Source organism: Haliaeetus albicilla, chromosome 11 (genome assembly GCF_947461875.1).
Source record: "Haliaeetus albicilla chromosome 11, bHalAlb1.1, whole genome shotgun sequence".
NCBI classification, from domain to species: domain Eukaryota; kingdom Metazoa; phylum Chordata; class Aves; order Accipitriformes; family Accipitridae; genus Haliaeetus; species Haliaeetus albicilla.
The window spans coordinates 36,327,422-36,340,174 of NC_091493.1; the positions used below are offsets into that span (position 1 = coordinate 36,327,422).

Below are 12,753 nucleotides of genomic sequence, written 5' to 3' on the forward strand. Positions count from 1 at the left end.
TTCATTAGAAACCCTGCCTAATGATAAAAGGAAGGATGAAATCCTAAAAACCTCCAGAGGCAGTGGTGCTCCAAAGAGCATCTTCTGGAGATGGAGCTAGACTTCATTTATTTTGAAGAAAATAATGTCATGGCCTAATAAAGCTGTCCTGCCCAAGTTACGAAACCAAAAACACTTAGGAAAAAAGGAAGGAGGAATTTTTATCTGTAATTCAGATCAAATTTCCAAACTCGAACCTTGATTTCCAGAAGAGTAAGAACAGGAAGACAATATCAATTTTTCCTGCAGCACCCAAGACCATCTAGATAACAAGATTGTCACAGCAGAGATGGTTAACCATGTAAATCGCACTTGCAGGCTGCTATTGGGGAGAGACAAGGGATGACAGAAGGGGGATAGCAGGTGCTTTTTATGAAAGCTTATATAAAGTTTACTGACACTTAGAAAGTAGTAAACAAAACCATAATAAATAGAAAGTATATGGCAATAACCCTGTGACAGGTATAAACAAGACAGCTTATATAAAGTGTCAAGATATTTTGATAAAAAATAAATTTAATTTTACAATATATACATATAAAAATCTTCTCTGAAGGAAGCATTTTAAAATATTTTCTTTAAGGCACCTAGGGAGAAAGAAAAGAGAAAACACTAAGACAACATGCATTAAGATTTGGAACTTACTAGACAATTGTGACAATAAAAGAATTCAATCCTGTCATTTAAAGGATTTTAGAGGGAACCAGGCTGTCTCCCTTCCCACTTCCCTAAGTCCTTCTTCAGACTACTCTATTAACAACATCAGCTGTCAGCAGGTTAAAAAAAAAAAAAAAGTACAAAAACTAAGCTATGATTCTTCACAGCATTGCATTCTGAGTATAAAGTTCCAAAAATTAACTCAAGTATATCACTTAACTGACCATCAAATGTAAAAATAATTTTTTTTCAGTTAATTACCACGTAGAAGACTAGATTACATTTTGTTCCATAAAGAGATCAAGAATACAGAGATGTTCCAGATGTTATACAGTTACCCTGCTTATAGTTTTTCTACACTTTTAAGTCACAGGTAGTTTCCCTGCAGCTCTTCCAGATGCATAAGGAACTCATGCACTGTATCCTTATTTAGTTTGATTTATTAAAAGAACTTACCTGAGGAATTAAGCTATCTCCATTTCTTCTTCATTTCTATGATGAGGAGGGCTAATCATAGGTTCTGTTATTTCATATGTTTCTACAATTTCCTGGTTAGATATGACAAGAGTATGTGAGTTACAAGAGCTGAACTATTTCAATTTAATTGTAGTTACCACCAGGTAAGTAATAAAGTTTCTCATACTAAAGCACTATTTCAAATTACTAAATTTCTTCTGCACATTCTGAGTGAGGGACAAAGAAGAGTGGTATGTGCTAAAAACTACTTTTTGTCTAAGATTTATTACAAACAGCAAACAGTGAGGAAATTGCATGGAGAACTTCCCCTCTAGAAGCAAGTATCATACATTAAGGGAAGAAACAGACTCCGTATTTATGCAGTCCTCATATAAAACAGTAAAGGCAAGTCACTGCACAACTTAAAAGCACTTAAACTGACCAGGCTTCAACGATCCAAGATGAAATTGCTATCCCAATTCTCAGTTTTCTTGCAGTTAAAAGCATTAATTAGATTTGTGATTGTCCTGGAATCCATAAAATTAAATGTAGTGGTAATATATACAGGAACACCTATCCTTATCAGAGTACATAACAGCACAGCCCTCACATGCGTTCTTACACTTTAAAAAAAAAAAAAAAAAAATCAAAAGTATCAAGTGCTATCTATTATACCTTCCATTCTTGATGGTTCAGAGATATGACAACCTGGTTCCGTGCTCCATTACTACGGTCATCCTCCCCTCCCGCCTTGTCTTTTGAAGGCTCTGTTCGAAACATAGTGTTTTCATAGTCTTTATACTTGTAAAGTCACCTTCCTCCAGGAACACAAAAGCTTCACAAAAAACAGATCAATTATACATGCTCCACTAAGCTATCTATCAGTAGCCTGTACTATACACTTCTTAAGAAATTACTTTAGTCTTACCTCCTAAAATTTTAAAGACTAACTTTTCTCAGAGTCCCAGAAGGACCTAAGTATTTAATCCTTTATGAAATCCCACCAAAGTCTTAATCCCATTGATATCCTGTGGGAATGAAAGCCAAAGACCTTGTACATAGGAAGGCATTTCCTTTTCAACTGTTTTGAAGTTGCAGCACTTCCCCACTCAGATAGACAAAGAAGACTTCTTGCACACAGAAATATCTTCTCTCAGCAAAGTGTAACAATGTTCATATACTTACTAGAGAAAGTATCACTTAAAAGGAAAGGTAATAACCTTTTATTTCTATTAGTAGGATTAATTTGTATAGATCAGCATAATGGCCTTTTTCCATATTTTAATATTTAAAGAGACTCGATCCTTTCAGTTCCTCTCATAGATCTCTTCATGCCTTCAATTACATTCACTGCATATCCCTGAATCTCTACTCTTGCAGCTAAAAATATACCAAAAACTTTGTGAACACGTAAGAGGTAGCTACTTTTCAATGTTGTAACAAAAAATTATTATAGTCTTCCAAAACTAGATTTACCTATTATTGGCAATTTATCGTCATCCAGCTTTAATCTTGCAAAACCATCCTAAAAGACAGTAGGATTTAAAATTTCAGAATTTAGAGCTAATTAGGACAATGCACTGAGATTTCATATTTTTAATTAATATATTACATAATCATAAACAGATACATATATTGATAAAGCATCTTAATTGGCATACCAAATAAGAAAAATTATTTAAATATAGCACTTATGAAGAATGCAGCTGATATATGACAGTTAGTAACTGTTGGATTAAAAAAAATTGTTTTATTAAAAATCATTATTAGTCATTAAATATACTTGAGTTAATGCTTTGTAATCACATCACTATTCATTATAAACCTGAATTTAGTCAAAATATGTTTCTAAGTTTTTCTCTTTTCCCAAATTAATTTTATTTATTAGACAAGCTAAGTATAGCTTGAAATCCAAATCTACAGATTCAAAAAGAACAGAAAACACTGCAGTGACATACTTTCCTACAACCTCAATAACTCTTCTATACTCTATGACTACTCTTCTATAATCTAAAATAAAGTGAGCTAGGATTCCTTTTTGAGAAGTGCATTGACAGCAAAAATTTCATGATTGTTTTGTTGGTAAATTGACTGTAATAGAAAAATCTAATTAAAAATATTAATCTGTCAACTCTGTTTTCTTTTTTATTCAATTACCAAAATATCACAGACTGTTTGTAGAAAAAAAATTAGGATTCCCAGTATTTCAATCCTAATCTGTCAACATCGAAGCCATAAAAACAACAAAACAATATTTCTAGGTAATTCCAGTATCTAAAATAAGATTTCAAGAAATACGTCATGCCTTACCCTTATAATGAAAGACACATGGAAGATGTTTTCCACAGTACGTGCAAAAGAGTTTGGATCAATCACAAGATCAAAGAAGGAAATAGGTGTATCAGCTAGAGATGCAAAAACAAATTTTATTTGTTAATAAAAAAAAAAAACACAAACAAAAAGGTGGTAGACAAAGAGCTAATATACCTAAACACAAACTTAAGTCAATACTCCTTTTAAAAGCTAACTGAATGTTTATGTCAATTTAGTTACAATGCTGAATTCCCAGTGGCCTGCAGAAAGAAACAAAGTTTCTAGAGAATGTTATTTTCTGCCATCTTGTGCCACAGGCATACACATACAGAGTGACCACTTGATTGCCTTCTAAACACTGGCATGCTCTACTAAGACGGAGAGGGTAGGATTTCAGTTTACTTTGCAATCAAACAGCAACTGATTAGTGCTCATAAAAAATAACAGTCAGTATATATCCTTCAACACAAAGATTTCTACTTGCGACCCCCACCTAATTTTGTTTCTATAGTTTAATCACTCTTAACTGTAGAAGATTAAGAGTATTCATTTTCTCAAATTAACGCTTTAAAAGCTTAAGCGAATCACACTTACGGTCATTTTTAAAATGAGTTTGCAGTAATCCCAAGATCCTCTCTACTTCTTTTTCTGTAGCTTCCTGATGAGACTCCTCCATTTTTTTTAACTGGAAAAAAGAAACACAGCTTCACCTCAAATAATCACTGTTGTTAAGACAAGAATATGAAAAGGGCCTTTTATGAACACGTAACATGAAAGATAGTTTTTTCTCTCTACGCCACACATGCACAGTTACAGACACGCTTATGCAAACATGAGACAACTTACAAAATGCTTTAGGAATTAATTCCCATCTTACAATATCAAACTGAAAGGCCACAGTTTGTATGTTTTGAGCCTACTTACTGGTCTATGCTTACTTTCCAATAGTTCTGTGGAATTGGGTTACCCCTAGTGATACATAGTCTGTGAGTTTACTGAAGTTTATTTATAAGCATAGAAGGGCAGTTCATCAAGATCCTAACTTTTTTTCAGAAAAGGCACCTAAGTTTACGTGTAAGAAACATCATGGCCTGAAGTTTGACATGGTCAAAGGACACAATTATTGTGATTTTACAGATTTGTTCATTATCTGTAAAGCAGGGTACTACAAATCGTCCTTCAAGCACTGTAATCAACAGAGTACCAAATTCACTTTTCAAGTACAGTCTTCAGTAACGTGTCTGCTGTTCCTGTTAGCTAACACTTTCCCTTTGACCACCTTGCAATAAAGCAAGCTACAGAAACTTTCACACACAACTGTATCTCTAACACAGAATGACATGTATGCTGATCATCAGTGTTTACCTAAGCAAACCACAAAAAGCAGTCACTCACTTCTGGTAGCAACTCTCTCAAACCCTTCAGCTCCTCTTCTTCCCAGTACAAACTGTATCAGAATAATTTCTATCACTATTTGGATTATTGTGAAGTAGGCTGTATTTAGAAAGACATATACAACATTTTGCCTCTATGTACTGGCATTATCAGCCAGAGGTTCCCCGTAACAACATGGTTTATTTTTTCAAAGTTTCAAATGTAAGCCTCTCTAAGTATACTTAGACTTTTGCCTTTCTGCGAGAGTAAGACAGAAAGAAGAGGGAAACAGAAAGCAGGGAAAATAGCGGTTAAATGAGCTAATTAGTTTACTGTTGCTAACCTCATTTCTGTGCAAATGCCACACACTGTTAGACACTTTTTAAATAAAAGTTGAAAACAGGCTAATGTAAAGAAGTTTCTTTTTTGTTTCCTTTCAAAGCAAGAGCATCAGAGCAAATAAGCTAATATGAACTTGAAACCAGTCTGTAAATCCTGTTTCCTTCCACTCAGTGAAATACTGCAGTCCACACAAAACAAATCAGGCAGCCTAATAATGAAATCTGAATCCTTTAGTATTACACAGTTCATCACTACAAAACCCAAAACAACATGAACAGAGATAGTTAAAAGTCACTTGTAATAACTATGCCACAACAAATTGTTAATAAAGATAACGCTTCACAAACCTGAGCAGGCATTGCCCGTTTTTCTTCTCCTCCTGTAGCCTTTTTCTGCCTCTCTATCCGTTGCCTTGGTACAGGAGGATCAGACTTGAAAGATCCTAACCTAACCGATATAAAAAGAACATATATATGGAAATATATTTTACATTGTATGATAAGAAATCTACATACTGAGCAGTTGATCTCCTCCTGATAGAAGTGCAAAGTAATGACCGATATCTAAAAATATCATGATACCACATTTAGAGATTTCTATAAAGAACCATCCCCAGAAGTTGCTCCCAATATGTCGGCAGCCTCATACCAGAATTAACAACAGATGTATAAAATTTGATGCAATTACTCCAACTTTTTTTTTTAACTGAAAGCTTTAAATCTACTTTTCTTAAAGCTAGTTAAGAAATTAAACAGAATATATGGCTCATATCCTCAAATATCTCCATTTGAATTTATTATAAACTTTTCTGCCTGAAAACTCTCTCCATAAAATATTTCTCTCTTTTTCATCTATTGTTTAATTTCTGTAAGTTCAGGTTTGGAGTAAGCTTTTTTTTAAAAAAAAAAAAAAAAAGCCACACATTTTAAAAATATAGTCAATCAATAGAACATTCAGTACACTAAGAAGAGATCCAAAGCTTCTCAATAAACAATGTGAGCATAATATACATGCTAGATTTATGCACTTTCTTGAAATGCTTACCTCTCTCTATTGACTACATAAGGAACTTAGGCTCCTAACTTTGATTGCCTTGAATCTCCACCAAGTTAGATGCCTAAACGAGAGAGTGTGAATTGAGACTCAACCCAAGTTAGTTCAGCCAGTAGCCAAAAAATCTGCAGCACCTATTTTTCCTTATCTTGGGTGAGTTGTGACTGCTCAATTTCAGAAGTCACAGACTGACCATGAAAAAAACCTAAACTCAGGCCTCAGACAGGAATAGATGGAGTCAGAAATAAGTGTTCTTTTCCTAAACTGAGAACTACACTTTATTATTTAAAATTAACACTCTGCAAATATTCACACATCCTCCATCAAAAGAAGCCCATCATTACTTAAGATGTCAAAACGCAACTAATGAGAAAAAAAGTCTTTCTTGCAGTCAGTTTTGTCTTAAGATGATAAAAATGATTGAAAAATATACTTATCATTTAGAGCTTACAGCTTTAAAGTGCAAACATAAGTTTGAAATATCTCAATTAGCTATCCAACGTTAAATATCAGATATTGCATGATCAAATGATTATATTCAGTAACTTTGTTACAATTACAGTGATACTTATTGGAGGGTGGAACAAGTGTAAAAGCATAGACAACTGAATAATATTCTATCAGCTCTACTGTGGATAATTTAATTGAACTAGATCCTGCTATTCTAGGCTGACTTGATGAGAGATTTAAATTGGAGCACTGTGTATATGCCAGGTGACTAAGGGTCATTTGACAGCAGCTAAAAAGGCTCCTACTAAATGGGTTGCCTACGCATAAGGAGAGATGATGTTGCTTCTACATAAGGCCACTTGCCGGTAATCAGGTGATTTCTTCTGAAGGCAGAGCCAGAAAGCAAGATTCTAAAAGACAACCCATTAACACAGACGTACAACAAAGAACTGTTGGCCTCTTCATGATAATACAATCATCAGATAAAAGATATAGACCCTGAAGGACTGACCTTCCATAACTGTCTGGGAAAGAAAGAAAGAAAAAAGAAAAAAACCCGAAAGGTTCCTCTATTCATGATTCTGGCTGCAGCTTTGCACAGGGAGAGAAAGATGATGGAAGAGTCAGCTTTTAAAGGAAAGAGGATCACTTCTACTGGTTTTGACCTAGAACAGGTAAATCAAGAATACCTTGCTATCTCTACTAGATACCAGTGATATTATTTTGTAGTCAAGCCAAATCAAAATCAAAGAGAGAAATATGGAATATTTTGGAGACAAAGCATTCACTGTACCATAAGAACAGAGACCACACAGAAGTTCTTGTTGACACTGTGTGACCCCAGATTAAACTCTATTCAAGACCAGGGCATTAAAGATAAGAATCAGTTAAGGCTATTAGCTTGTGCTGCAGTATATACGATTTCCTTAAATAAACTTACATATAGTGAAAAGAAGGTGCTCTTCTGAAGTATTTTTCTGTTTCTTCTCCCAGTTTATGCCAGGCATTACTAGGTAAATAGCCACCTGAAGTGCCCTCAGAATCACTATCATTTTCTTCTACTTCTATACGATTTATACCCATGAAGGTTAGCTACAAAAGAAGAAAAGCTGCAATGAAAATTCACTTAGAGAAAAAAATCAGTAAATACAGTAATGGTGAAATACTGTATTACGGTGTTTGTCCTGCTAGATTAGTATTTAATATCACTGCATAAGAACCTTGACTTTCCTGAATACATTGTGAAAACAGGAAAACACTCACATACAGACTTCTTGTGTTCAGCAAGCATCAGCAAGGAATGAAAAAAAAAAAGCTATAGGTAAATAAAACTGCCTATATTCCAATAGAATTTCAATGACGTATGAAGTAGCAAAGCATTACTTAAATTGCACTATAAAGATAAGATGTCTCACAGTTTCTGAACACCACACACTTCCAGGAAGCCTAGCTCCTCAAATACTGTAAAAAAGACTTATTTGGCTCAATCCTGCATCTACCAATCCAGACTTCCCCAGGAAAAACTTGAATAAAACAATTGAAATTCATGGGGTTTTATACTGCAGAGCTCTAGACTTGACCAAAGGCTCAGACTCCTTATTAATCTGCTGTAACATAAAAGAAAATTTTCACGGAGAAAAAAAAAAAAGTCTGCTTCAAAGCTTTTCTGAACTGACTCTTCCACTCAGTCACAGTACAGAGACAAACACGTCAAGTCTAAAAGCGTGCAAGTAATCCAAAGTCCCATTTCATGTCAGTGATGCAGGGCCTTGAGAACTCTATCCTAAAACATATAAGGCAGTGGACAGGATAAAGAAACTACTTAGCTACTGAGGAACTACAAAACAGTGGGTATTAAAAAAGCGCACAGTACTACCCTAAGAGCACGAACTGACTGCACTGTGATAAAGTAGCAGCAATGCAGCAATGCAAGGGTGGGGGTAGCTGCGTGGCTGCATTTTAAGTTATATTTTCCCCTATGCATAATGGAAATGCTTAATACACAGTTTAAAACAATGAACAACACTAACCAGAAAGTTAATTGAAGAAATTCATAGGAAGAGTGTTAAATTCCATCAGATCTGTCATGTCCTGCTGACAATCTCAGGCTTTTATTTTATGATTCTGTAACAAATAGGGCAAACCTCTAGCAAAATTGTTGGCAAATTCAGAGTCAGGAACTTACCAAGTCTTCCGCAAATGCTAGTGAATCAAATGCTGTCATCTCAGAGCGCAACTCATTGGCCTTCTCCTTTCCTAGATTTGATGCTAGGACCAGAAATTGGGCATCCAGCGCAGCCTCTCGTGCACAGGAAACTGTTACAGAAAAGATTTTTATGTTAATATTATGAAATTGTAAAAAAATAATAAAATTTAGCATATAGACTATCCTGGGTATTGAGCTTTGTAAACCATTTTATTGCAATGACCTGTAACACACTTACTTATATGATCCTTACAATAATATTTGCATTTTTAAAAAAAAAAAAAGGAGAGGATGACACTGACAAAGGCAAGCATGGAAAAATAACACATTATCTTAAAGAATAAAACACATTTTTCATTGATACGTTTTCCATCTCTCCAAGTGAAATGCACCCCTCTACACTCATATCTTTCATAAATGTACTACTTACATATATTGTTCTACAGAGTCAAGATAAAGCACGAAGTATTTCTAAGTGCAAATAAACACTAAAGTAATGGTATTTATTTCCCCATATCACCTTATTCAAACAATTCCTCTTCAACTGAGCATATCAAATTTTACTTTAATAATTCTGATAATGTACATGGACTTCAATTTCATTCTCTTGCCCTTTTTTGTTTATAAGGCATCATTGCCTCACACTTGGCCAACTGTCAAGCAAACACCTCTAATAAGGACCACAGAACTTGTTTTACCTCCACTAAACAGTTTATTGGCTTCTTCTAAGGCTTCCGTCAGTCTGTTGCTTTTTGAACTCAGCATATCCTCACGATTTTCTGTGGGATAGGGACACAAATGAAATCCTAAATTACTTAAATATAGAAGCATCAAGAAATACATACTTACACCTTAATCAAAACTGGCTGGTTCATAGCCCATCATACACACAAAAATACAGAATATACTTACAGTACATTAATTGCAAGAGTACATAGGCTCTATTTTTATTAATGCTTATGCACCAACTCAGTTTGAAGTAGTAATTTTCCATTTACTTCAGTGGAATAAGATTTATATGGTTGAATTTATGTTAGCACATCCCAGATTCCTCTTGGTTCCAGTAAAATATCTGTATCTGTGGCAAAGCAGCTAACAGATACCATAGTTTTCTGTATGTTATTCATCTTATCCATAAGTTATTACAGATCTTCACAAAAGAAACCAACCAACCCCCAAAAATGTATGCTTGGTGATATCTGAAGATCACCATGTCAAACGCAGTTACTTATACATAACAGCACACATATGACTTAACGAGGCTTTCAGATGTTCAATTCTGAACAGCGACTCATAGCACTGCTTTTAAGGACCTACACCGTACTCAATGCACTGACATACCACTGTTGGTCTTCTGCATAAACACAGGCTGGATCATCCATAAACTGCGTTGTATTCTCTCATAAACAACCCTACAAATTTAGCATGTATGCAGAAAACAACTAACAGCACATGTTGCTAAATTTGACAGCACTTACTCAAACAACCATTGTTATGCTTTCATGAGGAAAACAGCACACTCCACACACGGGAGAAGTACTGACACACCCACCTAGAGAGATGCTAAAAATCCCATGGCACTTTCTGGAAAGCCTAAGAATAACTTTCTGGTACGGGCGGATACTGGTTCCTGCCCTTTCAAATGAAAGCTCAAATACCACGAAGGCAACATTAAAGGCTTTCAGTACACCTCCGGGTCTAAAGCTGATCGTTCCCCTGCATCCATGCAGTCACACACGTGAAGTGCCGGTAAATCCCTCACAACCTTGTCGTCCCTGGGCTTGCAAGTGCTTCCAGGGAGACCAATTTCGATCTAATCACAGGCCCAAGATTTCAGCACTCCGAGGAACTCAACGAGTGCCCACGAAAGCTTTAGCAGTTCCTCAAAAAATATCTTCAAGCTACCAGCCCGGCACCTAAACGGCTGCCCCGGCCCCCCCCCCCGGCAGCCCCCATCTCCCCGGGATAAAGAGTCATCCCCGCCGGAGGCGAAGCGGGCCGGCCGCCCCGGGGCCGGGCAGAGGCCGGCGGCCCTGAGACTCCCGAGGCAGCCGCACCCGGGCCTTACGCTGCACGCTGTAGATGAGCTCCCGGTACTGGTTCCGGATTATCCTCCTGCTGCGGTCATCGCCGGCGTCCTCGGCGCTCTCCGGCGGCCTGGGCGAGTCGCCCGCCGCCTCCAGTTCTTCTCCCTCCTCCCCGGAGGCCGGCAGGCGAGGGCGGCTCGACAGGCGTTGCTGCTGGTCGTGCCGGGGCACGGCGCCGTTGCCCGAGGTGGACGGCAACGAGAGGCGGCCGCTCTCCGCGCCCGAGCTCTGCGAGGAGAAGAGATCATGGCTTCCGCTCGCCTCCGACATCGCTGGTCGGCGCCCCGGGCCTCCACCAGCCGCCACGGAAGAGGGGCGGGAGGCCGCCGCCGCCGCCGCCGCCCGGGCAGCCCGGCCCCGCCAAACGGCGCGGAAACGCCGCTACCAGCTACAACGGCGGCCCGAGAGGGCCAAACCCCGCGGGGAGGGGACGGGGCGGAGCGGAGCGGAGGGGCGGGAGGGGACCGAAGCCGCCGCCAACAGGCCACCCCGGAGCGGGTGCTGTGGCCGCCGCCACCGCCCGGGGAGGTCGCTGCCGGGACGGGAGACGAGCAAAACGCGCGGTGCCATAAGCGGGCGAGCTCAGTCAGTCAGTCCCTCCCTCCCTCCCTCCCTCCCTCAGGGCGCCCGCCGGCGGGAAGCGGCTCCTCTCTGAGGTAACGGCGGTCCCTCTCTGAGGTAACGGCGGCCTCGTCACCGGGCGGGAGTGCGGCAGGCGGACCGACCACCGCTCGCAGCTCCCCCCTCAGGCTTTGCCGAGCCTCGCAGGTAGTTAGCTGTCGAAAATAAGTTGCGCCTCAGTCGGTCGTTTCGAATAAATCCCCGAGAGGTGCGCACACGCGCGTCCGCGGCGTGACTTTTTTTTTTTTACCTCGTGGATTAAGCAAGTTTTCTGCTTTTAAACGCTTTTAGGAAAGTTGAGCAGAAAGGCCCGAGAACTTTCACCTTTATTAAGGGGTGGAAATGTAACGATGAACCTGCTGGTAACAAACCTTTCATCTGCTTTTAAGCTTCTCTAACATCTGAGGAGCAGAAAAGGTGAAAATTGGAGGCAAAGGCATGACAACAGTTGACTGAGCATCTCTAACACGTGTATTTCCATATAATATGTGTCCATTAATCACTAAGCAGGGATCCGTGCTCTGGCAAATAGAGTAACAAATTTATACTTTGAAGTGGAATAGACTCCTAAATTAGTTAGTCATGACCGGTGGCATTGTTTATAGGAAAGACAACAAAGTTAAAGCTGAGTTAAATGTACGAATACATATTATTAATTTACCAGGAAGAATTGTCAGTATTTGCAAGTTACCCACAGCAGCCAAGCATTACATGTCTGGAAAATATTCAACAATATTCAAATTGTCATTTAATGATGAGCATTTTATATTACAGACTAAAAAAAATTTCTTTAACACATAGTTTCTCCTCTCTTTCTATTCATTTCCCAGTACCAGTATCATTAGAGTTGAGTTTAGTGTAACAGTGGATCTGGCTTCTAATTTGGAGCAGCGGGCCAAGTAATGTCCCTCATTGCCCTTATTTTCTCATAGTTCATCGTAAGTAGTAGGACTCTTGTATAAATATCAGTAGTTTAGGAAGCATGCTGAAGATTATTTCCGAAATCCTGATGATCCTACTGTAAGAGTTCCTTGAAATAGACTTTTGGTTTATGTTACCACACCGATCAGATAAAACAATCATTAGCAATCTATTTCAGTTGTGAGTATAGAGTTTGCACAAGATTCTGATGAAAAGAGAATTAAAAGATAGGTA

General features: G+C 38.3%; 1 protein-coding gene across 2 annotated transcripts; it reads right to left on the minus strand.

Annotated features, from left to right (window-relative positions):
* Positions 1 to 44: 44 nt before the first annotated feature.
* NSMCE4A (NSE4 homolog A, SMC5-SMC6 complex component) lies at positions 45 to 11,412 on the minus strand. Of its 2 annotated transcripts, none has more exons than XR_011326935.1 (11): positions 10,959 to 11,412; positions 9,589 to 9,669; positions 8,870 to 9,000; positions 7,625 to 7,776; positions 5,529 to 5,628; positions 4,060 to 4,150; positions 3,463 to 3,557; positions 2,629 to 2,677; positions 1,828 to 1,987; positions 1,153 to 1,244; positions 45 to 626 (listed from the first exon to the last, which is right to left on the minus strand). XR_011326935.1 is itself a non-coding variant. In XM_069797134.1 (11 exons), exons 1-10 carry the CDS (start codon positions 11,245 to 11,247, stop codon positions 1,161 to 1,163), a joined length of 1,164 nt encoding a protein of 387 aa, XP_069653235.1. In that variant the 5' UTR covers positions 11,248 to 11,408; the 3' UTR covers positions 45 to 626; positions 1,153 to 1,160. The 2 variants fall into 2 exon arrangements, 1 of the variants encoding a protein (XP_069653235.1); XM_069797134.1 differs by having other exon boundaries at positions 1,828 to 1,919; positions 10,959 to 11,408.
* Positions 11,413 to 12,753: the final 1,341 nt, after the last annotated feature.

What these genes read in the sequence shown, in the direction of transcription:
- NSMCE4A (XM_069797134.1), bottom strand. Translation starts at nt 11,247, where the DNA reads ATGTCGGAGGCGAGCGGAAGCCATGATCTCTTCTCCTCGCAGAGCTCG. An exon ending in GCTCATCTACAGCGTGCAGC is followed by an intron (nt 9,670 to 10,958) that starts GTAAGGCCCGGG and finishes CCTATCCCACAG; the next exon opens with AAAATCGTGAGGATATGCTG. An exon ending in GCACCTTCTTTTCACTATAT is followed by an intron (nt 5,629 to 7,624) that starts GTAAGTTTATTT and finishes TATATCGGTTAG; the next exon opens with GTTAGGATCTTTCAAGTCTG.